The sequence below is a fragment of the Apteryx mantelli genome, chromosome 5, assembly GCF_036417845.1.
Source record: "Apteryx mantelli isolate bAptMan1 chromosome 5, bAptMan1.hap1, whole genome shotgun sequence".
NCBI lineage: Eukaryota > Metazoa > Chordata > Aves > Apterygiformes > Apterygidae > Apteryx > Apteryx mantelli.
In genome coordinates this window covers 76,824,919-76,849,193 of record NC_089982.1, presented here as the reverse complement: position 1 = coordinate 76,849,193, position 24,275 = coordinate 76,824,919, and the positions used below count along the sequence as shown (strand labels likewise).

General features: G+C 41.3%; 1 protein-coding gene across 1 annotated transcript in view; it reads left to right on the top strand.

The window, feature by feature from the left end:
- The first annotated feature begins 1,398 nt into the window (after positions 1–1,398).
- Positions 1,399–24,275, top strand: part of DOK7 (docking protein 7) — a 71,524-nt gene continuing 48,647 nt past the window's right edge. Inside the window, exons 1-4 of the mRNA XM_067297193.1 lie at positions 1,399–1,457; positions 1,596–1,641; positions 4,397–4,627; positions 8,548–8,748. Coding sequence (XP_067153294.1) covers positions 1,404–1,457; positions 1,596–1,641; positions 4,397–4,627; positions 8,548–8,748 — 532 coding nt within the window. The 5' untranslated portion in view covers positions 1,399–1,403. The remainder of the gene's footprint in view (positions 1,458–1,595; positions 1,642–4,396; positions 4,628–8,547; positions 8,749–24,275) is intronic.

The following is a 24,275-nucleotide window of genomic DNA, read 5'->3' as shown; positions in this document are numbered from 1 at the left end:
ACAAAGCTCACAAAGCTCATGGCTTCAGGATCTGCTCTTTGGTGAAGAGCCCTGTGCTAAACCCCCAAACCCAACAGCCTCCCTAAGCTCTGTGGCTGTAGGGAGGGAAGCAAATTTCCAGGTTAAGCGAGGGGTCCATGCCTGGAGGATACTGGTCACGTTCCTATGTGGTGCTCCAGTACTCTCTGCCTCCTGCCTTTCCTGTTGAGCAATCCCCATGGTAATTTTGCCCCACTTTTCCCTCTATTTAAGTGCTTATTACTTTGGTTAGAATGAAAATCCAACATAAATTTACTAGCAAAATTTTGTCTGATAGGAATTTTCCTAACATCTATCTAGAAACTGAATTAGAATGCAAAACCAGTTGAACAAACATACCCGAAATTCATTATGAAACGCACTTAAAGATGGTTTTATTAAATTATATGTTATTGCATGCAAACTGACCAATTAAAAGAAGAGAAATAAACGCAAACATCTAAAAAATACCCCCTTCTATTATCCTATTGAAAGAAAAATGTGCTGTGGTGTTGTTTAAAAAAAGCTGAAGATGTAATTATCATCAAATAAGATGCAGTAGGAGTATTTTTAGAATAATGGACTCTAATTAGGCCATTGCTCATTGAAATAAATCTGAGGACATCATTATCACATCTTATTTTATTAATTGTAGCAGCTCCGGGTGCCGTGCAAGTGGGCTGCTATCTTGTGACAGTTGCATTGCAAAGGAAAAAAAAAAAAGGATATTTTTATCTGGGGTGGTTAGCTGAATGTCTCCTGGCAGCCGAGGGGACGGCAATTGCACTTGCTGGAAGAGGAGTGGGGAGTTACGGCAAAGCCGCGTGTTTAGAGGAGCGGGGAAGGGGGTGTCCCGCCCGCCGCCCCGCTCCGCGCCTCGCTGCTGGAGGGCGGCGGGGTCCGGTCCGGTCTTTCGTGCCGGCCCTCGGCCGAGCCGGGGCGCGGGGCTCCCTCAGCGGCCAGCTGCAAACCCCGGAGCTGGAGGCCCGCGGGAGCTGGGCGCCGGCCTGGGGTCGCTCCCAAAGGAGCGCCGTTGTGGCGGCCGTCGCGGGGCTGCGGCGCTCTGGGCGCCCCGGCTCGCGCCTCGTGCTACCCAAATCGGAGGGCGGGGGAGAAATAAAACCACACAGTAAAACACCATAATGAAACAAAACCCGGGGAGTTTGCTGGGACCACCTTTCCCCTCTGCGGCAGCCGGCCCGGCCCCCGGCCGGTGGGGCGGGGGGCGCCGGGGAGGGCCGCGCCGCGCCGCCCTGGCCGTGCGCCCGCCTCGCTCCCTGTGCCTGTGCGGGGACCTAATAAAGCTATTTTGAAAGTGACCCCTCGGCCAGAGCGCGGGGAGGGAGCAGCGAGCCGGGCGCAGCTGTCCGGAATCATGACTGAAGATGACGGATTCCGTGGTGGTGGAGGGTCACGTCAAGTTGAGAGATGGAAAAAAGGTCCCTGCTCGCGGCGGCCCTCCGGCGCGGCGCGGCCCTGCTGCGGGCCGGGGGTGCCCGGCCGGCGCCCCCCGTCGCGAGGGGAGAGGGAGCCCGCCCCGGCCCTGGCTAACCCTGTCCTTTTGCCTTTCGTTGCAGTGGAAGAGTAGGTGGCTGGTGCTGCGCAAGCCGTCGCCGGTGGCAGGTAAGAGCGGCGGGGGGCCAGGGCGTCCCTTCCCCGGCTGCCCCCTCTCTCCTCCTCCGCCCGGCGGCGGGGAGACGCAGTCTGGGGCCCTGGAGAACAAGAGCCACCAGCCGAGTTTACTCAACCCCCTCGAGATTAGGTGTCGCAGGAGGAGAGCGCCCCTGGCTCTCAGCGGGGCTTTCCTCCAGCCATCGCTGCTCTTTCCCCTTTTTCGTTTAAAAAAAAGGGGGGGGGGAAATTATGGGCTCGGTTAGCAACAGGCCAGGCAGCCAAAAATAGAGACTACTGAAGGAGCCCCGAAGTGTAATGAACGCAGAGGCGAGGGCAGCGCGCAAGCAAAGCTGCAGGGCTTCATGTTTCCTCCCTCTCAGCTCGTGGCGCTCTGGCTGGCGGCCGTTAACTGCTGCTGCCTCAGGGCTCCGCCGCCGGCCCTGGCGCCGCTGCGCCCGCCGCGGCCGCGCCGCCCCCGCGGTGGTAACCGGCCCCCCGAAAATGGCGGGGCGGCCTCCCCCGGCCCCCCAAAATGGCGGGGCGCTGGCGGGCCTGTGGGGGACTGCTTTTTGCCTGAGCGAAATCCGGGGGTGGCGGCCCTGGCAGGTTACACGCTGTATATCCCTGCAGCCCCCTCGTAGCGCTGCGGCTGGCAGGAGTTTTTCTTGCGGTGATGAAGCCCGCGCGCTGGTGCTTGGTTGTGGTGTTTGTACGTCGGGCCGCGAGCGGTCTGGGGAGGCGCTGCCAGCGGCTGTAAATCCCGGCCTCCAGGATGAAGGTTTTAGTAGCTTCAAGCAGTCTGGGCGTTCTGACCAGATACGAAGTAAAACAGTTTCAAAAAGCGATGTTCCAAGGCATAACTTACTCCTTTTTGGTTCCCGTTTAAAATGTCAGTTCAGAGCTTTTCAAAAAAAGTTTTTTTCTAGGGAGGCTGTAAAAAGTTGGCATCCTAAGCTCGGTGGTTATTTTGAATCAGTGTTTTGACATAAAACACTTCAATTTAAAAATAAAATGACATTTTGAATTGAAAACTTCATTTCCATGTTTTTGAAGGGAAAATTGAAGATGTTATTCAGAGCTGATGTTTTACTATTGGAGAGGGGAAAAATAGGTTTCAAGAAGCCCATCTATTTGCAAAGGGGAAAATATTTGGCCTGAAAAGTATGTATTTCCAGGGCTAATTGTTGCCTGCATTTACAAAATGTAAATCTACATTGCTTCAGAATGGATTATGGAATTATTTCTAGATTGTTGCTGGTAGACTTAATGTTTTTTTCATAATTGGACCTCAGCTCCAACTCCTTGTTACTTGGATTATTACAATTAACTTGTTACCATCTTGAATACTTATTTTAACCTGTATCTTGACTGAATTTCTTGAACTTCCCTCCCTCAATGGGCATCTGTTGGTCCTAGAGTTAATTTTTAGATATGTGAGTATGGGTCTGGATTTCTAACATGAGGAAACAAAGTCTGAAGGGAGGAAGATAGGGGAACTTTCTTTGAAAATCCACTGACTGATAATATAGCTTATTCCTCAGAGATACTATTTTTATTATAGCCATTTAAATTAGCCATGGTAGCTGAACACCCCCCCCCCCCCCATGTTTTGCTAATTTGCTCTGTAAACCTTAGTTTTTCTTTCTTCAAACACACAGCTGTATTATGGAATCCATAAATATCATAGTTGCAGCTGTTTCTGCTAACAGGTGCAAGAAAACAATCGGGAGTGCATGCAGAATTTTGCTTTAGCTAACAGGCAGTTCAGTCCTTCAGTCGTTCTTCACCTCTTTGGAGATTTGCCAGCCCTTTTCACAGCAGAGGCGCCTTGCCAAGACTCAGAGCACCCCCCTCCCCCCAACATTCATAAAATGGAGCACAGGGGGGCTTTCTGCTTTGCAGTGTGTAAATCAGCTTATGCTATGGATATTAAAACTTCAATATTTACCGTTGTTTTCAGTTAGAATTGAGTGCTGTATGATAGGAACATAACCTGGAGGAAGATGCTCTTGTTATCGAATGCAAAAGGTGGGGAGTGCTCTCTTTTCATGATCAAACACAAAGGACAAGAAATGTACTTTTCCCATATGACCCTGACATTTGGATTACATTTTGCCACTGTATAGTTACTGGGCAATAAACACCTCCAGGAAGGGGTTAAAAACCAATGGTGACGCAAATATTAAAATAAATAAATGCGGCACATAATGATTATTTAGCAATAGCTACTGTGTAACATTTAACTAGGAAACCTGAGCTGACGCTAACAATCTCTCTGGCAGTGTAGTCTGCTCACCATTTAGTAGTTGAGTAATCTGTGAACTACTGTAAGAATTTCATTTGTGGTTCAATATGTTCTAATGGAAATATAGATGACAATAGTCTCTCAGCTTTAGTGTTTGCAATGTGAATAGCTATCATAGTGTAACTCCTAATGTTCAGAATTAATGAGTCAGTTCTCTTGCAGATGCAGAAGGCTATCTGAAAATCACTGGATTTTTGAAAAGTAGAATAATTGGGAAGAGTTTTTACTTACCTTCTTGTTTCTGAGCCTGCAGATTACACTTGAAAAATGCCTTCAATATTTATTCCCTGCACATGAGGACTGCAAATTACTTACTGGGGGAGGAAACTGAGTTCTTATGTTGACTTGATCAGACTGACCCTCCAATTGTCAAAAGCAGCCTTACTTTGAATCAGAGTACTGAGAATTGTGTTGTGTTCTGTTCTGCCTCATCCTCTCTGACAGTTTTGCTTCTTTTAGACTGTTTGCTCATGCTGGTGTACAAGGATAAATCTGAACGAGTGAAAGGGCATAAGGAGAGGAGCAGTGTGACCTTAGAAGACATCTGTGGCTTGGATCCTGGGCTCTCCTATGAGGGCTTGAATCACACACTTGCAATCATCTGTCTCTCTCAAGTTGTGATGCTGGGATTTGAGAACAAGGAAACAATGTATGCGTGGGATGTACGAATCCGCTACAGTTTGGGGGAAGGTAACCTTTGTCTTGTCATATTCCATTTTTTTTCCTTGGGAAGAAAGCAAAGAAAAGCAGAGCTAAAATGCAAATAACAAAGTACAGTTAAGGAAAAGACTGTCACTCATTTGTTGATGAAGAGTCTGTTCTTTCCTTTACACCTTAAAACAGGTGTCTCTTACGATATTTTTTGAGTATATTACTGCTCAGTACTGATGGCTAACTGTGAGAGCTTTCAACTTGGTTTTTGATTTGGGCACTGAAAGCTTTTAGTGATCCAAGTTCCACTTCTGTCCCTGCAATTTACTTGGGTTTTTGATGACAGAATTTAGAAGGAACCCGACTTAAGAGAAGTGGAGTCCTAAATAGAACTTGTCTGGTTAAATCCCGGTTTTATGAACAGCCTACTAGCCTAGAAGGTATTCTCTTTGATAAAATATGTCACTGCTAGTGTCTTCTTTCAGGATGGGACTTCTCATAATAAGGAGTGTCATCAGACACAATTTTCCCATCTAATTTCACTCTTATGCATCCTTTTTTTTCCTGGTCAGCAGCTCTGAAATATGCAGTGGTGAACAAGTAATGGTAAACTGATAATCCAGAGTAACTGTCCTTTAGGTTTATTTAGTGATGACCAGGGAAAGAGGATAGATGTGTGGGAGATGCACATTAACTGTCTTAAACAATCACTTACGGCAACATACGGCAAAGGATATATAACAGTGGAATTGTTCCATGGCAATGTGAGCCTAGAAAGGTGGCCTTGGAATTTTGCACAAATGTGATATAGCTATTGAGCTTGTATCTGGGTAGCAGTATCAGAATAGAGACATATGGATATACCACTTGGAGCTATCAAATACAAACTGTTGCACAAGGGGAAGGGCTAGAGTGGGTCCCTGAATAATACAGGCGTATATATTTGAAGTACGTGGTGCACTTTGAAAATGTAGCTATATTGTGTTCCAGTTCTATTAGTTTGCTAAATCTGGGATCTCTGTACAGCATAAACTTGTACTAAAAGAGTTGGAGGAGAGTGTGCAGTTCACGAAAACCAGACCTATTCTGTCATCTTGCATTGGTGCAGTCCTGGGATGGAAGGAGTATTTGATCTAAATCTGCATGTGAGGATGATGAGGGTGATAGTGATGGAGGAGCAGAGGGAAGCAGAGTTATTAAAGAAAGCTTTGAATGAGATAAGGATAGAGTTTGGCCTGTTGGATGAAGCTGCAGTTCCAGATGCAGCATTGGAGTAGAGACAGCAGGTGAGAGTGTGTGTGGAGGTGAAGACATGAAGAAGTCGGGGCACAAATGTAACTGGTTGAATTGTCAATAATTTTTAGAACACATTAATTGCAGAAAAGCTCTGGAGAGTGAGGATAGACCAGAGCATAGAAAACTTGGTCAGGATTTTGTCTTTCACTGCAGACTCAGTTGAGTGTAGAAGCCAAATTGAAGGGAATTTGGCTATAGTAGACAGAAGAGGGGAGGCTTTTATAAGGAGAGAGGCTGGTGACTGTTGGGTCTTATTTTCTTAAAGGCTAACAAGGGTGTGTTCTTTGCCCTGGGGCTAAGGTGATTGGGTGCTGAAAATAGACTATGGAGAGATGACCTCAGATCTGAGAAGTGAAATTAGAAAGGTATTGGGAAAAGAGAGTCTAAACAGGAAAGAGGAAGTTTTTACTGAATTTTGACAGTGCGGATCTGGCCAGGCAGGGAAGGAGAGATGGAGAAGACAATGCCATGTGCCCCAGTGAATTGGGGGTTATAAGCGTGGAATGATAACATGGAACGGAGTTGATGCTGTTCTTGAGCAAAAATCACAGAAGTGAGCGAGGTACAAGTCAGGTATGAAAAAGAGTGTTTGAGCCCACAGCTTGATACTGAGGAAGTTGGGAGACAGGTCAGTGAATCGCTTTGAAAAGGGAAAAGGTTAGCTAGAGGAGATGAGGAACTTAGTACCTTTTCTTCATGGGTTCATTCAGCTAAGCAGCTGTTGTTTTTCTTTTCTTTTTTTTTCTTTTTTTTCCTGAACAGGAGAAGTAGATGGCTATGGAGAGTTTTGGAAAAATTATGACTTCTCATGAAAGCAGCATATGACAAAATACTTACATCCAGACTTGAATATTCCTCTACTTTGGGGTTGATCAGATTTGGGCCTTCTGTTTCACTGCGGTGCTCTAGAACCTGAGCTGCAGCTCTTTGCTTTTGGGAGTCATTGTAGCTTGCAACAGGTTGTGTCGGTGTGCCCCATTCTTCATTTATGTGAGGCAGAAAAAATCCCGATGCTTCTGTTCCTATGGTTTCATTACTAGCGAAGTAACTCTGAAGTTAACTGCTCAGAAGTGCGTGAATAGTTTTGAAGATTCCTTATTGAACATTACTTATTCGGGTGGTTTTGATGTCTTTTTCATAGTTTATGGGTAAACAGCTTGTGTTGCATAGTTGTGTGCCCAAAAGGGGACATCATGTGACTCTTGATTTGCTCCTAGCAGTACTAGTGGCAAAGCTGTAAGTAGAGCTGTGGTTAGATCTATCTCGAGCTCCTTATACATTTCTCTTGAATGACTTTGTGGCTAATTCCGCTGGAGCCTCAGGGGACTTACCAAATGCATGTCACAGATGAGGAGTTGACTTACTGCTAGTTGGTAACTAGGAATAAAGATAGTATTTAGATGAGAAGCGAGATTCAGACCTGGTTGAAATTCATGATGCTTGAAGGAACAAGAGGAAGGCAAGAGTGGTTGTAAGAAATGAGACTACTTGAAGGTTAGCCTGTAGGTTTCATAGGTAGGAAGCTTTTGTATGATCTTTAATGGATAATCAAAAAGCTTAATCTATGCACTTCTTGATTAAATGCCCTACTGAAAACCTTTGACTAGAAATGTAGCAGTCCTGACACTTTTCCGGGTCAAGATAGACTTTTTGTCTAACCATAAAGCAAAACCTTAGAGGAGCAGTGGAGGTCAAGACAATTGTTTGAAATTTAGGGGCTTGCTCACCTAAATTGTTCCCTTAAAACACTTGAAGATTTGAGCCTTTGAAGTGTTCCCTTGAGTGTATTATTCAGAATGCAGCAGCTCTGGAGGAGGAGATGGGAGACCAGCCTAGAACAGCCAATGTTTTAGATAAGGATCCTTGCAATATGGGGATTATCAGAGTTGGGATTTGAAGTTGAATCTAGTAAACTCAAATGAGAGAGGTGTCTTTCTTTCTCCCACTCTTCTGAAGTTCGGATTGTGAACTATGAAGAGTTAATAAACATTCTTAGATGTCAGTTACCGATGAATCATTTAATTTCCTAGTCATTTTAAATGTCTGGGCATCTACAATCACCAACTCTCAAAAGATTCACAAAGGTAGGAAAACATAATTTTCCCCGTTTTACTGCTAGGGAAGGTAGTATGTGGAAAGGAGTGAAGCAATTTATTAAAGGTTGCAAATGAGTCAGTGACAGAGCACTGGTTAGAACTTGCCTGTTTCTTTCAGTCTTGCCTTTTGGGCTCCTTGGACACTGTTAAATGGGCATGCAGGTAGGAAGAAAGAGACATAGGCTGTTGGGAGGAAGAGACAGAATCCCTTGTAGTGATGCAGGAGTGGGAGAAGGGTATGACTGAAGTGTGGGCTGGATAACTGGCTAATTTGAGATAGGGCATAGCCTGGAAGGCTTTGCATAAATTAGTGTCTAATCAGTTCTAGTATTAAGGCAAGATGCTTTTTTTTCCCAATACTAAATTGGCCTAACAGAGAGTAATGAGCTTATAGCTGCTCACATAGAGTTGTCTGAGCTTCACCTAAAATCTTGATGGTGGAGCCTAGTGGTGTGGACATGGATCAGTCTTCACACCACAGTTGAACAAAATGACTTGTGTTACAGAAGTCACGGTACCTTACTTCTGTTTTCTATAGTAACTTTTTTTTCCTTCCTTATCTAATAGTTCATAGGTTTCAAGTTTTTGTAGCACCTGGCACTAAACTAGAGAGCGGGCCTGCTACCCTGCATTTCTGCAACGACATTTTCGTCCTCGTAAAAGACCTTCCTCCTAGTGTCATGGGGCAGTGGAAGCTCTCAGATCTGCGTCGATATGGAGCTGTCCCAAATGGATTCATCTTTGAAGGGGGTACCAGGTGTGGCTTCTGTAAGTACAATTGGAAACTACCTTCTAAAAGTTATTTTAAACCTTTTGTAGAAATGTCAGTGCTAGTTTTGTCAATGTTGAATTTTGAGAAACAACTGTGTAGCTTTCAGTCATACCAGCAGCCTTGTGATATCAGAGACTATGTTCTACTGAGTAGACTTCTGCAGGCCTGAACCCGTTTTTCAGTAAAAATGTGATTGTGTGGAATCCTAACTGAGCATTGCTATGTGGCTCTCCAGAAGATGTTTAGTCAACTGTTGCTACTGGACACAACAAGAAAAAGATAATGAAATTTTATGGCCTGTGTCATGCAAGAGGTAAGGCAAAATGTTTTAATGTCCTGATGGTGAAATTATGGTTAATTCTGTTATTTACAGAGGGAGAATTATATGGAGGCTTTGAGGTTACAGGCAGAATCAAAGCTCTTGTGTAAACACTGATGTCGAAATCCAGTAGAGGACTTAAGTTCCCAACTTTAAGGAGTCTGCTGCTACTTCCCTTCCCCATTAGTGTCTTTGCCACTCTGTGGAAACATAAGATTCATTGGATCAAAAGGAAAGAAAGCAAGATGAAGCATGCTTCTGTAGCCTAGTAGCTAAGATACCCCTTTAGATGGGGAGGAACCTCTGGTTCTAATATCTTGTTTTGAGACTTTTCACATCCTCACTTGAGGAAGATGCAAAGCATCTATGCAAAACCTGAAAAAGAAGGGAGAAGGTTAATGCAGCTGGTCATAATATATACATGAGCAACTTAATGTTGATTTGGAAAAGTCTTTTTGAAGTATCTGGAATCACGAAGATGTATAGTAATTAAATGATCCTACTATTCTGGTTTGTAGAATAGAATAGTTGATGGAGTGATCAGTTTGATACTTGCCTAATTTTTCAGAATAATGCCCGCTAAGTTTTCAGCCTCAGAAGCAGAGTTTGGAACCACTCCATATTGATGATCTGTGATTGCAAATGGATATGCACATCACCAATTCAGATGTGAAGCTGTTTGACTTGTGTATTGAAATGTGAAAATAATTGATTTCTTCAATTGCCAAACTAAAAAGTAAAAGGTTTCTTGGTTGATCCAAATCCAAAGGTGATTATTCTTCAGGACTTCTGGCAAAATTTGGGAAGGAAGGGAAAATAAATTATTTTGACTCATTTCCTACAGTGAAGGCTTTCTATCTGTTTTGTCTGTTGAAAAAGGACAGAGCTGAGTTATAAAGATGGCAAGTATTGACTGTACTCCATTTTACCTTAAAATTCCCAATTTAGGACATTTGTTATGTGAAAAATTCTGGTTCAAATCTTTCTGTGGCTGATTCGGAGATTGTGGTTAAAGTGTGGTCTCCAGCCTCTGAAGGAATGGATTATAGGTATAGCCTGGGAGGAGACAAATCTGTTTTCTTTTAAGGTTATTCTGCTTCGCTTAAATATTAAGCAGTGCAGGAACTGGAACCCAAGTGTTTTTTTTCCTGCTGGTGTGTCTAGACCTTGAGTTAACTAAATGGTTATAGAGTTTAAGGGGAAGTCAGCAGCATCACCTTTTTTTCCCTTCTCTGGTGGATGGTGGCCCAGGCTGAATTTGTGTAGGTCCATCAACACCTGCAGGTTTGGTTTGAGCAGGCTATTTTCCATGCAGAATAAAGCAGTTGTTCATTTCTGCCTCTGTGTGCAAACACCCCTTTAAATACAAACTAGACTTCTGTTTGTCTTAAGTGTGTGCTCTTCTGTGCAGCTGTAATTTGGGTCCAAAACATACCCCAGAAAATTTACATTCTGAATAAACACCTCTGGAAAGTTGTGTCGTCCCCCCCCCCCCCCCCCCCCCCCCCCGTAAGCATTCTAGAGTTGAATTGCTTTTTGTTTGTTTGTTTCCCCACAGCTGCTGCTGTTTCTGGGCAGTTTATGTAAAGTATCAATTTTTGAGCTAATGAAATCTTAAATTATTTAAATATTTAGAACTTGTATTTAAAAAAGTATAGGGAACTGAAATAGAAATGCTAGCAGCCTTTGAGTAAGTTTAGCAATGGTTAGGTAGACTGATAACTGTTTTAATCTGTGTAAATATGTAATTCATCAAATGAGAGAATATAAAACTTAACTATTTAAGTGATTAGTTGTCCTGAGGCTGTCTAGGGAAGTGGAATGTCTGTGTGTGTGTGGTTTTTTTTTTTTTTTTTTTTTTTTTTTTAAATTTGGGTAAAAGGTACAACAGCCTTGTGATATGTTGGCATCAGTTTTTCCTATTACTCTTCAAACAGGTGCCTCCAAGGAAGAGCTTATCTTCTTACCAGTAGGGGCTTTACATAATGACTTGTATTTGGAGTACATAGCTGATTGCAAATGGAGTGTCTGTGGATCGCAAGCATCTGTTTTATGCAGACTTTCATTAGAATGTGGAAGGAGACAACATATTATTCTGAGCGATATCCAAAAATGAAAATGACTAGCAGAAAATAATGATGGCTGTTAGGACTTCGTTCCCCTGAAAAAGAAACAATTGGGTCTTTCTCTTTCTTGCCTTTTCCAGAGGGGCTGTTCAGCACTGCCTAACAAAGCATTTGCAGCACACTGTCTGAAGAGTCCGTTTCTTATGTGTGTTACTCTTTCTGAGAGGGACACTGTGATTGGGTATACAGACGAGAGATTTAGGACTACTTAGTATTCACGATTTTTATGATAAGGGGATGAATGGATATGATTCCAATTTCAGCTTTCATTCTCAAAAAGATAAAAGTAAGGGATAATTGCAGATGAAAATGAAATGCACTGACTTGTTTATCACCCATTCTGTGTGGAAGGGTCTTTCTTAGTGGCTGCCTCAACCAAGGTGTTTGGAAAATGCGGAGTTCACCACTAGACCTGAGTACTTTGCAGGCTCATTTGTGATGTTTGTCTTACAGCTAGCCAGTAATTTTCTACTGTGGTGTTTACTGCTATAGTCAAACCACCTCAGTGTGTAACATGGCTGCAAGGAGATACACAGGGTGAGGCTGGCTTTCTAAGCCCAGTGCTGTTGGGAATGATGGATGAGTAAAGAAGTGTCTTTAGTATTTAATGCAAGAATTTTTTACCTGGAAACATTTCTCAAGGAGGTAGAGACCACTGATATTCCTTTTATAACCTGTGTAGCTTTGAGCCCCACGAATTAGCAAAGGAGAGGGTCTACAGGAAGTAAGTTGCAGCAAATTCTGAGCCAGTCTCCTCCCTGCTGGATTCTTGTCAGCTTGAAGGTGTCTTCCCCGGCAGTTTCCTAGGAGGCCCTGTAGAGCCTTGCTTTGAGCCATGCAGTGTATGTTCCTTAGTTGTATGGCTTACCCAAACCTTTTGTTCTTCCATTCTATATTTGCTGTCTGAGGATTGCCTGTGTCCAGAAATCTGAGTATAGCACCTACACAGTCACTCATTTGAGGTGACCTAACTTCTGAGTATTCATGAACAAGGTACTTGGACATAAAGGTAGAGAATAAAGGTACATTTCTGTAAGATCTAGCTAACATACTTGGTCCTGAGTTACCATGTTTAAGCAAACATTCCATCTCTTCTCTTCCTTATCTTTTCCCTTCCTTTGATTTTATAATGAAATGGATCTATGTTGTTGACTATATACTGTTTATTCATGATCTGTATTTATGATTGGAATGGAATGTAGTACTCGTGTTTATCACCCTACAGTTCTATGCATTGCTCATGCTATGTTGTTAATGATGGATATTTTCCTGAATAAAATCAGACCAGTAATATGAATTGTTTTTATGTGGTATCAAAAATGTTCAATAGCCTGTATGTGAATATGGACCACCTCAGCTTGTGCATTTCGAGTACAGTGGTTAGGGAATAACAGTTTCAGTCTTCTTGTTTTTATTGCATTTGGGTAGTGAATGCTAACACACATTGCAACATTACTAATATATTAGGAATTTTCACTTACTGTTAACTGATCTGAAAGAATTATTCTTTAATACACAGAATACTGCCAATTCACACTAATGATTGGATTTTGAAAGCTAGCAAGTAAATGAACAAAAATATTGATCTAAAACAACTTTTTTCTGTCAATTTTTGCATAGTTGTGTGGTAATACAAATGAACGCGGTAGCTTATTTTCGAAGATTAGTGGTGCTTTAGTAGAGGGAATTTGCTATAGCACTCATCAGTACTTTAATAACATAGAAGAGCTTCTATCTGTTATGCAGCATTGTAGAATGCTAATTACTAAGCATCTATTATACAGTAAGTAGCTAATGTTTTAGAATGAGATCAGAGAGGAACTTCCAGTTTGGATGTCACAGTCTAAAAATCACAGAAACATTGAGTTTGGAAGGGAGATTGCCTAGTCCAACCCCCATGCTCAGGCAGTGTTGACTAGAGCAGGTTGTCCAGGGCTATGGTTTGAATATATCTCAGGATGGAGACTCCACAAACTGTGTGACCTGTTCCAGTGTTTGACCACTCTCACAGTAAAAAGTTTCTTTTCCTTCTGAAGATAGGAACGACATCTGTGGGTTTTTTTTGTCCCCCCCCCGGTCCTCAGGAACCTCCCCCAATCCCCATGACCTTTCTTTAGATAATTGAGAGTGGCCTTGCAATGACATTGGGCACCTCACCACCTGGGGCTGCATCCCATCAGGTCCCATGGACTCATATATGTCCAATTTGTTTAAATGATCCCTAACCTGATCCTCTTCCACTGAGGGTAAGTCTTCCTCCAGAACTTCCCACTGGTCTCAGGGGCCTGCATTTACTGAAGGTGAATTGAATCTTACCAGTAAAGACCAAGGTGAAGAAGACATCGAGTACCCAGCTTTTTCCATGTCCTTTGTCAGCAGGTCCCTGCCCCATTCAGCAGCAGGCCAACATTTTTTCTTGTTTTCCTTTTACTGATATGCTTGTAGAAGACCTTGTTGCCCTTTGCTTTCCTTGCCAGATTTAACTCCAGGTAAGCTTTGGCTTTCTTAATCTCATCCCTGCATGCTTGGACAGTGTGTCTATAATTCTCTTGGCTCATTTGACCATACTTCTACCTCTTGTACACTTCCTTTTTATGTTTGAGTTTTGTCAGAAGCTCCATGTTCTTCTGTGCGGGCCTTCTACCACTTTTGCTTGACTTGAATTTGGAGGAGGTGACCCTCCAAAATCAAACAGCTCTCCTGGACACTTCTCTCCAGGGCTGTGTTCCATGAGATTCTTCCAAGCAGGTCCCTGAACGGGCCCAAGTCTGCTCCTGCAGACTGATTCTCGGAAATAGGAGTTGATGTTCTAGGTCCCTAGGTAAGCAGTTAAAAAAGAAAGAAAAAAAAAAAGTGCGAGAGAAGGGGGGGTCTTGGAAAAAAGACCCAATTTCAGTTAGGAAAAGTTTAGCTGGAGAGGGTGCTCTTTCTCTAAAACATCACTAGAAAACGTGAAGTGATGGTGCTGCCATTCTGTGTCTCTTTTCTGTGCACTTCCACAGAGAGTGGAAAGCCTGGGTTCCAGGCCTGCTTCAGCCTGCGGAGCTTCAAGTGTTTGTTTCCCTCTCGCTGAAGAGTGGTTGGTGCCTAGAGAAAGAACAGCTCTGCATCAGTGGAAAGGCTGGAATTTGCCTTGTTGTGTAACCAGGAATGCAAATGTCACTGGGATTAGAAGAGAAGAATGGAGTGTAACTCTGTAGCCTTGTGATTAGGAGCCCAGCTGCTGGTACAGACCCTAGATTCTGGTCACTGTTCCCAAGCTTAAATGCTTAGTTGTATAAGAAAACTCAGAAATAATGAGAAATATAAACATTTATGCTCCTTAGTTGTAACTTGTTCTGGATTTGAGCATGTTAAGTGCCACTCTATCTTATCTCCATGTTGCAGAAAACCTAAATGATTCATTTCACAGGTCAGGGTGCCAGCTGCCCAAGGAACTTTGTGGTATAAAATGTGGATGGATGATGCAAATATGAATGGTGATGAATTTGCTACTGGAGCATGAAGCACCGGAATTATTTACATTATACAAAAATTCAAATTTTTTAGAACCTTACTATATCTTCTGGATTTTGGTTATACCTGGTGGAATATTGTGTATGCCCGATTCTCACACTAACGTAAATCAGGAATATTTCCCAGGAATATCATTGTCAAAATGAAACTGATGTAAAAAGGAACAAATGTGATGCTTTGTCTTCCAAAGAGAACTCATCTGATTCCAGGAAGATTTGCTGCATTTCTTGATATACCATTAATTAAAATGGTCTTTGAAGCTGAGATGAGGCATGCACAAGTAATGAATCTGATTTCTGAGTGACTGTCAATTGTTTTTGAAGGTCCAGCGTTATTTTGAGTATTGGTGTTGTCATGACTCTTTAATCCTTTAAAAAGAAACAAAGTGCGTTTTAGGCATAGAATGTGGTCTTGAGTTTTGGAGATCCTTTTATATCTATGTTCTTTTTAAAAATTTTGACCTAAATCTGCGCTTTTATCCTAGATTGCTGTTGTGCCAGCATTGTCCTTTAGCATAATGTTCTCTCTCTCCCTGATGTTTACCTCCTGAAGTATTTATAGAGCCTTTATGTATCTAGTCTGTCTCTTTTGTTAACTTAAATAAGCTCAACTGTCTTGATTTTTCCCTATAAGATATGGGAGCCTCTCAGTAGCTCTCCTATGTACCTGTTTTTTTGGTATGAATTCATCTTTGTTTGGTTACAGGCAACCAGAGCTATGGAAAAGTATTTTGGAAAGGGTTGCACTATAGTTTTGTCCACTGTCTTAGTGCTTTCTTCTTTCTTCAGAAATGTCTGTCTTGATACCTGGCATAGCTGAGAACCTTCAGTTGCCATGGAAGGGTGTTTTTGCATCTTTGCATCTTGTCCTCTGCATGTGTACCTTAAAAGGGAAGAACAGCACATTCATTTTGGGGCAAAACAGCCTGCCATGGCTGGAAGCTCTTTGCATGCTGAGTTGAAGTTATAGGAGCTGATGCCCTTAACTGAGCACTTGCACACATCTATAAGCATAACAACATTTAAATATGTGCTGAGTCGTAGTATTTGACTAAGTACCGCCCCTAGAAGAAAATGCTTTTGTAAATGGAGCCTAAATAGAAATGTAACTCTGGTTATTCTTAGCCGAAAAGTGTTGGTAAAGGAAGAGAACATCTTTCTTCAGGTATCTGACTCTTTCACCTCATTCTTCTGTAGTTCTTCAGCAGTAGACCATACAGTGTGGAGGAAAAAAATGATTTGTTATTACAGCAATTGTTTTAATTCTTAAACAAAAGCACTTTCCAGTACCCTGTCATAGAAATGTTTTATAATATTATGCTGCATCTATTAATGTTGCTTTCCTATAGGTAAAGCCATCCCTTTGCTCCCATTCTTCCTGCAAAGTTCTGAATGTAGAGGAATAGTGAATTTAAAGATTTATTGATAAATATCACCATAATAAATTCCTTACTAAGCAGAACTGATGATCTTGTAGTGTAGATTGCTTTTCTTTGCCATTCCGCCTCCATAAAAAAAACCACCCTGAAACCCCAAACAAGAGCAGAGTTCAATTTTGGATATTGCTGTGGTAGAACTGAGGTCTAAAAAAAATCTGAATCTTTCTTACCATTCTGTTCCTTGCTTCCTCACAGAATTTTTCATAAATGTGAAGTACTTAATCAAGGTTTTGAATTAGTTGTTCAGTGGATTTTTTTTTTTTTTTTCAACTCCCAAGTCTTTGGTGCTCTGTCCACATAGAGGTTCCCCATCTGAGATAATGCTGAGATTTCAAACATTAAATCTAGGTGATTTTCAAGGTAGATAACACTAGATTATACTTAAACAGGGAAAAAAGCATTTACAATTTGAATTTCTCTTGCTCTTGATATCACAATTACTGCATTGTACTGCGAGAGATCAGAAAATCCTTTCTTCTGTTTATGGCAGCTTCAGATAAGTTCATCTCTGGGGCAGAATTCTTCTCTCCCCCTCCCATGCCCCCGGCCTTTCTGTAGCAGAAGCTCAATAACGTATACCATTTGCCAAAAAAAAAAAAAGTGTGGGGCAGTTGAGAGGTTTCCTTACAGGATCAGATTGGAGAAACCACCCCCCCCCAGCCTTTTGTTTGCCTAGTTCCAGAGCCTATTTTGAAGGTGCCTTATGTTTTTCACCAGTGTCTCCTAACTCCTAGAGGAGAGGAACTTGTAGGGCCCCTAGCTGCCCTGTTTCAAAGAATAAGTGATAGTGCTGCAGCTGGCTGCAGGATGAACAGGTGTATTTCTGTGATCTTTTTGATATTTTGGTAAAATGGCTTTCCTGCCTTCACTCTAAAGACTTTGCAACTGACTCTTAAAAATCATTCTGAAATAGTGGAAGTGGCTGTGGACATGCTGGAAGGGCCAAAGGAGAAGAGCCATATAACAAGTGGAAATTTTTTGTGGGAATTTTCTCAAAAGTTAAAAGCAGTGGAGATGGTTGACCTGGAGCAACATCTGGAATTTCTTGATAGATACTGGCTTGCGTAGATGAAAACTTCTGTGTTAATGTGCAGATACTGTTCTGTTGTTGTCTCCTATATAAGCCTACTGCAGACTGTAAACTGTATTTTTACTTTACTATTTTGTTTTTAATCGCCATGCTCATGTCACAGTTGGCAATGATGGGAACCCCGATTAGCATTTTCAGCAGAGAGGACAAGGGCTGACTGAGCCAGGTAGTCCGAGATGCCTTCTAAAGGAGGTCTGTAGAGGCATAGTAGTGGAACAGCATGGTGACTGCCATGAACTGAACTGCCATGGTTGGTACCTGTCCTGTAGCTAAGAGACTTCAGGCTCCAGCATTGTCTGGCAAATGCTAGGAATAGTAATTCATGGTGAATGATTGGCTCTTCCTCCTGGGTTTCACAGGTAGTGCAGTAAGTAATTTTCTGGTACCGTGCATTTCCCTGATGTGATTGCCCAGAGGTTTGCTTTTTTTAATATGATGAATTAAAGTCAAACATTAAGCAAGGTTTAATAATACTTGGAAGTTTTGTGAAATTGGCAACTTCTCTTTAACATTTGGGGGACAGTACAGTGCTTTACTGCTAAATGCCACTGAGGACTGGCTTAGTGTTTCAGCCTTGTGCAAGTGGTTGCAGGCTGCTTTTCACTAAGGCTCTTACCCCGTGAAGAGAGAATGAGCAAGCTCTTCAGTCTAGTAAACAGCTGCACGGTATTACAGTGATGCATACCACATATTCCTCAGCTTCCAAATGCTTGTGCACCAAATCTGTTCCAACACATGACTGAGATGTATAATTTCTAGTAGAGAAATCCTCAGCTGTTTTTTTTCTTTAACGCAGCATGAAAAAAAAGAAGTAATTGCTGGTTTTTATGTATATGTTTAAAACATACCTCAGTTAAACACCAGCTATTCATTCATCTATTCTGATGTGTTTTGCAAGGACCCCCCAACTTTTCAATCTAGTTCTGTCTAGCAAAACAAGAAAGAAGACATTTCTTGTGAGAGTTGATTAGATATTATGGTGATTATGTGACTAACAGACCTACAAAGAAATATTTTATGCATATGTTTATATTAGATTAGTATCCATGTGCAAATGCACATACATTTTTTGCACTTGTTATATAAAGACTGCCGTGCTTGTTCTGGGGATTTCCAAATGTATAATAGTTCTTTGCAGAAATCATCCCTTCTGTTAATCAGCCAGCTGACATGGAAATGAATTTTTGCACACATTTACTGTTTTTGGTTCTGTTAAAGGCATAAAGGGTTGCAGAGGCTTTTGAGTTTAAGTAGGAATTTTCTTAATACTAATAAAAGAAGGAAGTGTTCCAAGTATACTTCAGCAGTCGTCTCTTCCTGAATGACAACATGGATGAGTAGGATTTTGCCAAGTTATCAAGCCACATAGTCCATCACCATGCCTGAGAAATAAATGTCGTCTGTTATGTTGTCTCCATATCCTGCTTGCTTTTGGTGCATGGGATGGGCATGCTGTGTGTCCAGAGCCCAGCAAACCCCTGTGCTGCCCTGCTCCCTCAGGAAATGCAGGTCCTATGGCTTCTGGCATCAGTGTGATTCATGGGGGAAGTCTCTTATGTTTAGGCAAACTGTTTTCCTAGGCTCCCTCAATTCAGTGGGGAAAGGAGAAAGCAGCTCAAAGCAATAGCTAAATTTTGAATCATTCCTGAATACACACTTTGCACCCAGCTTCTTCCACTGCAGAGTTCTATGACTCTTAGTCGTCTTTTGGGGAGGGGAAATGGGAGGTTAGAGGACAAGACTGTGAATGAGTCGCAACCCGAACCTCTGATAACATACTAGTTCCTTTCAGGCTGTATAATTAGTGTTGTAATCTCCTAGGTGGTCTCTAATAGTGAAGGCAATGCACACATACGTGCAGTGAGAAAATATGGGACAAATTTGCTTTAAAAAAATAGGAAAACAACATCAGAGAAGTGCAGAGGAAATTAGGCTTAGCTCTGGGTTGCTTTTCCTGTGCTTGTGTGTGCGGGTGTCAGTCTTCTGAGCTGTTTGAACATAGTGTTAATATTTGTGTATCCTGAGTAATGTGTTTGAGACCTTGTACCCTAGAAATGATTGGCAAGCTAACCTTTAAGTATAGATATAACTTTTACCAGCAAGTCAATTCTAATGCCAGTACAATTTATAGCAGTTCCCCAAAGGAAATAAATTGTTCCAGGAGCAGAGTTTTTCTTTCTTTGACTAGAGAAGTGTTGACCAGTAAGAATTGAAGCAGAAGAAATGTGGTGGAGCAAGAAATCAAGTTATGAAGATGCTTCTAGCAACATTGTCTTGAATGGATATAAGCGGAGCACAGGCAGAGACTTAGATGTGACATAAACTGAGAATGACATAAGACTGTGGATCAGAGCATGTTCTCTCCTGGATGGTTAATTTACTGCTTGCGAGCTGGATCTAATTAACTGAAATAGTTCATTTGGTTTGTGGTCTGCTCCTTGCTATCCCCTTTCTCTGAATCCCATAGTCCCTTGTCAGGCAATCAAAAGCATATCCATTGCTTAAGTGAAATGGTATCCTGTTTCATGTGACTGGATGTGTGTCTGGAATGTGATGGGAGGTGCAGGCATTTTGGTCAAGTTCAGCTCTACTGCTTTAGGTAAAAATGTCAGAAATATGCATGTCACTCAGGAGACTAGAGAGGCATGTACAGCTCAAACTCATGCCCAAATTAGGGGTCCAAGTCCTTAGGAGAGTACTGTGCAACATTTTACCGCAGGACTAAGATTGGGTATTCTGGATTTCTAGTGTGCGTGGCTCTGGTGAACTTGCAGCACTTCTTAAAGGTGTGTACACTAGTTAAATTTCTATTTCTATCTGATTATTATTTCTTGAAGTCACTTGTTTTTGGGATGGGGTAGGGGGGGACTTTTGCCCGACAGCTTAAGGTCATCCAAAAGATCAACCATACTTTTTTCCTGATGTGAGTCACATTTGGACTGATAACTTTCAAATAAAGTGTTCTGTGGAGCATTTTCAGTCTTGCGTGTTGTCCATGTAGCCTTGCAGCTCAGAACTTGTTTGTTTGTTTAGTGATTCTCATTCTAATTTGGTTAGGGCTATTCTTAATGAATGGAAAGCAAAATATCAGAATAGAGGAAAGGGTAGAGATCTGATGACAACATGTGGAGTCATGTTATGTTCTGTTAATAATAGGCATATACGAGCTGTCTTGGTAAGTAGGAAAATGGGTGAAATAGCTACTAATTTATAATATAATTCAGCAATATAACCAAAACCTGATCCACTGTGACATAAAAGGCTGCTCTTCATTAAAATTGGGTAGAAGTAGAATTAACCTGGTTCATTTGATGAATACACTTTCAGAATCCCTAACATTTGCATAGCTAAAATTTGATCTACAAAGTTTCAGGTGTAACTAGGAAAAAAAGACCCAGACAGTTGTTAGGCACGTGGCTTGTATTTTGGCATTGTTCTAATTGCCCAGATCTCAGAAAATCAGTGTAAATGATTAAGCAGCTATTGAATTTATGTGTATTTTGAAGATGTGATGTGTGCTGACCTGAAATCTATCTTCTTATTTCTTTTCTCTGTAGAACTTGTTGATTTCTGTTCATGACTTGCAATTAACACTCTTTGGATTGGCATACTATAACTAACTTCAGCTAAATACATTTCTCATGTATTGAGGTAAAAAACATTTTTATGCTGTGCTTTCTTGCAGGGGCTGGTGTTTTTTTCCTTTCTTGTGCTGAAGGAGAGCAGATCAGCTTTCTGTTCGACTGCATTGTCCGTGGCATCTCCCCGACGAAAGGCCCTTTTGGTTTGCGTCCAGTCCTACCAGGTTAATATAGGAAGTATAGAGTAACCATGCAAAGCAGCAACTTGCCATGTCTAGCACTTATTGCTCTGATTGTAATAACAGCTTGCAGACACCAAGGGCATAGAAAGTGCAAAGTGGTTTTCATTCTGAAATGTCACAGTACGAATTTACCAGTTGAATGTACCCAGTTTCTGCTGCTGCTCTGGCTCATTCATATTTCTGATGATACTGTTAACTTTAGCCTTCTCTTATTTAACAGTACTAAAATATAGTAATTTGAATTGAGATGAACCCTAACATTTAGTTTTAAACTTGCACAGTTCAATTTGGATCCAAGTCTGAATTAGTATTTTGATAGTTTAATGAGCTGAAACCTGGAAAACTAACTTGGGCATTTTGAGTTCATCCCAAAGTCCTGCCAACCTTAGAAAACTTTTGCCAGGCCTCTGGATCACGTTACAGTTTTGCAGCTTGAGCTTTTTTTCTGGTGTGTGAGGATTACATTCCTTTTCCCATTTCGTGGTAAATACTGCATGCACTGTAACGTTCAGAGAGGAAATTAGATGGAATCATAGTAAGCCCTGTTGCCTTTTGACTTTAGCAGATGAAGAAATATAATATCGAGTTGGAGTGACTGTGCCAAACAGGGCAAGAGTGTGAAAAATGAGACTGCAGAAAAATATCTGTGAAGTGGCTGTGGGAAGGGAATAGGCTGTAAGAATGGCGAAGGATGAGACAGGATTTGTAGAAAATGTTAAAGAGTTTATGTTCGTGTTAGGCAAATGATAAGAGTTTGACAGTTTTATCGCTCTTACAAGCATGAAGATAATCCATTGTGGGAAGGAAATGTGAAGGAAAAGATTAGGTCTAGATGTGAAATTTGTGGAAATGAATTAGTTAGTTAAATTAAGGCAAATGCAATAAATACAAGGCTCAGTTTATCTTTTCTTTCCCATAGTTGTAACACCAAAGTGAATAAAATAACCAAGAAGCACAGCAGGCAGTAAAACCTCATTCTTTTTATATGATGATGTGTGCTCACATTGAACTAAGTGGAGTGTTAAAAAAAAAAAAAAGAAAAAAAAAAGAAAAAAAAACCAATACTGACACTTAAAACTTTGCCAGTGAAGGCATATTTTTCTACATTTCTAGAACTGTATTATGCATATACAACCCCAAATCTTTCATTTAACAAAAATGTATATCTAGAAAAATTATGCTCCCAAATTACCAAATAAGGTGTTCTCTATTACTTATATATATTATTCTGTTATCTTTGTAAAATAATTGCTTCGAGTTTTTTGATTCCTCCCTCCTCCCCCCCCCCCCCCCGGCACATTCTCTCAGTCATAGACTTAAAAAAACAAAACAAAAAAACCAAAAAACCCCCCAACTTTTTTTAGGAGAGTTTAGAAGTTTTTTTGCATTTGCTTTTGCATCTTACAGTTATCAGTTCAGTCCTTGTGTTTGTGCATTATTATACATAGTCACATTCCACATTCCCTTCCTTCCTTCAAGAAGTCTGACCTCATTGAGTGCATGAAGCAGCTGCAGGAATATCCTGGGGGTTAGTGAGGGAAGCCCTCTTTTCTGGGATCTGTCTTGCTTGTCTCATCTGCTTCATGGGCCTGCCACTAAAATGAGATGAAGATGCACTTAGCCACTAGATGTCACTTTGTTCCCTGGACAGGAGCAGTGGCATCCATTCGATGTTAAATAGGGAAATGTGCTGTGGTTTTTGCAGGCTCCTCTGGGGCCCCTTTCGCAGACACTTTGAGCCCTATAACTTTTATTTTCCTGTATCTCTACCCTTGTCTCTCCCAGTTTCCTGTCACCCCTTGTATACCTGCCCCTTCATACATCCTTTATTTTTTATGTTCTCCTCAGACATTTGTTTATTATCCCATTCAGAAGCTTGCAGAGACTTGTTTAATGCACATAGACATGTTCAACATTGGTGATTCATCCATAGACTGATTTTCCTTACCTATGCCGTTACACAGAATGTACTGTATTACTTGAAAAGATCAAGTCTCTACCAGCTGCATACTGTATCTGGCAAGAGTAGTGAAATTCACCCAATCTGTTGAAAGTGATATGTTAACTAGGTTAATCCTCTGCACACCTTAGCTAACTAGATCAAAACTTCCATGTTGTGGATTCTACCCAGAAACATATAGTCAGTGTTATTGGTATTTGCTGCAGTGTAGAGTGCTACACAGCCTTAACTGTGCTTTATGTATGCAATGTTCTGGTTTTATGTAACTTAATTTGCCTAGAAGCTTTCATAGGAAGCAGCTTTCTCTCCACAGTTTGCCTTTTGGATTTGGCTTCTTGCTTTTGGCTGTGCCACTCCGACTACTTAAGCATGAAATATGCTTGAGTAACTCTTAAGTATTTTCAAGAAAGGAAAACACACAAAGGGCATCTTTACAGAGAAAAGAACTTAATGTGGTGAGAAGAGGTTAGATTGACAGTGTTCTTGGACAGCAATACTCACAGAACAAATATAATCTAGCAAAGTAATGCAGTCAACATTTGCTTAGTCTATCTTTGGAAAAAGGATAACAAATAAAGCCAGTGACTCCTTATGTACAAACAGCTTGCTTAACGATATACTAAATGGAGCACTGAAATATTTAAATATCAGCATGGAATTTATAGAAAGTGACAGAGACAGGATTGAAGAGAAGGACTGGAAAATGACCAGTTCTTTTGTTTTTACTTGCCATAGTGATTCTTTAAACAAGTGTAAAATGCACCATATCCATAAGGAGCTTGTAAACTGCATGTGCAAGCGAAATTTGCTTGAGTACAATATTCACTTCTGCACTTCAGGAATATAGTTTTGAAAAATATAGCTTATTTCTTTGAAAGCTTGGTGTTCTTTTAATATAAATGTATTTGTTCATTTCCTTTATTTTATTATGTCATCTGTAAAATATATAATGAAAATACTGTGCAGTGGAACTTTTATACTTGACTGACCATTGCAAAGTATCAAAATCTGTTCTGATCTCACAGCTGACCTTATTTTGAGCAGGAGGTTAGACTAGAGATCCCCTGAGGTCCCTTCCAACCTGAACTCTTCTGTGATTCTGTGGAAGTGGCTATCATAGGAACGTGAATATTCTCACAATAAAAATAATCCCATACATGTAAATCTAAAATAAAATGTAGAAGGAACAGAAGGTTAGGAGGTTGTTACAGTTTACTACTGCATGGTGCTTATTTTTGGAGCCCTTTAATG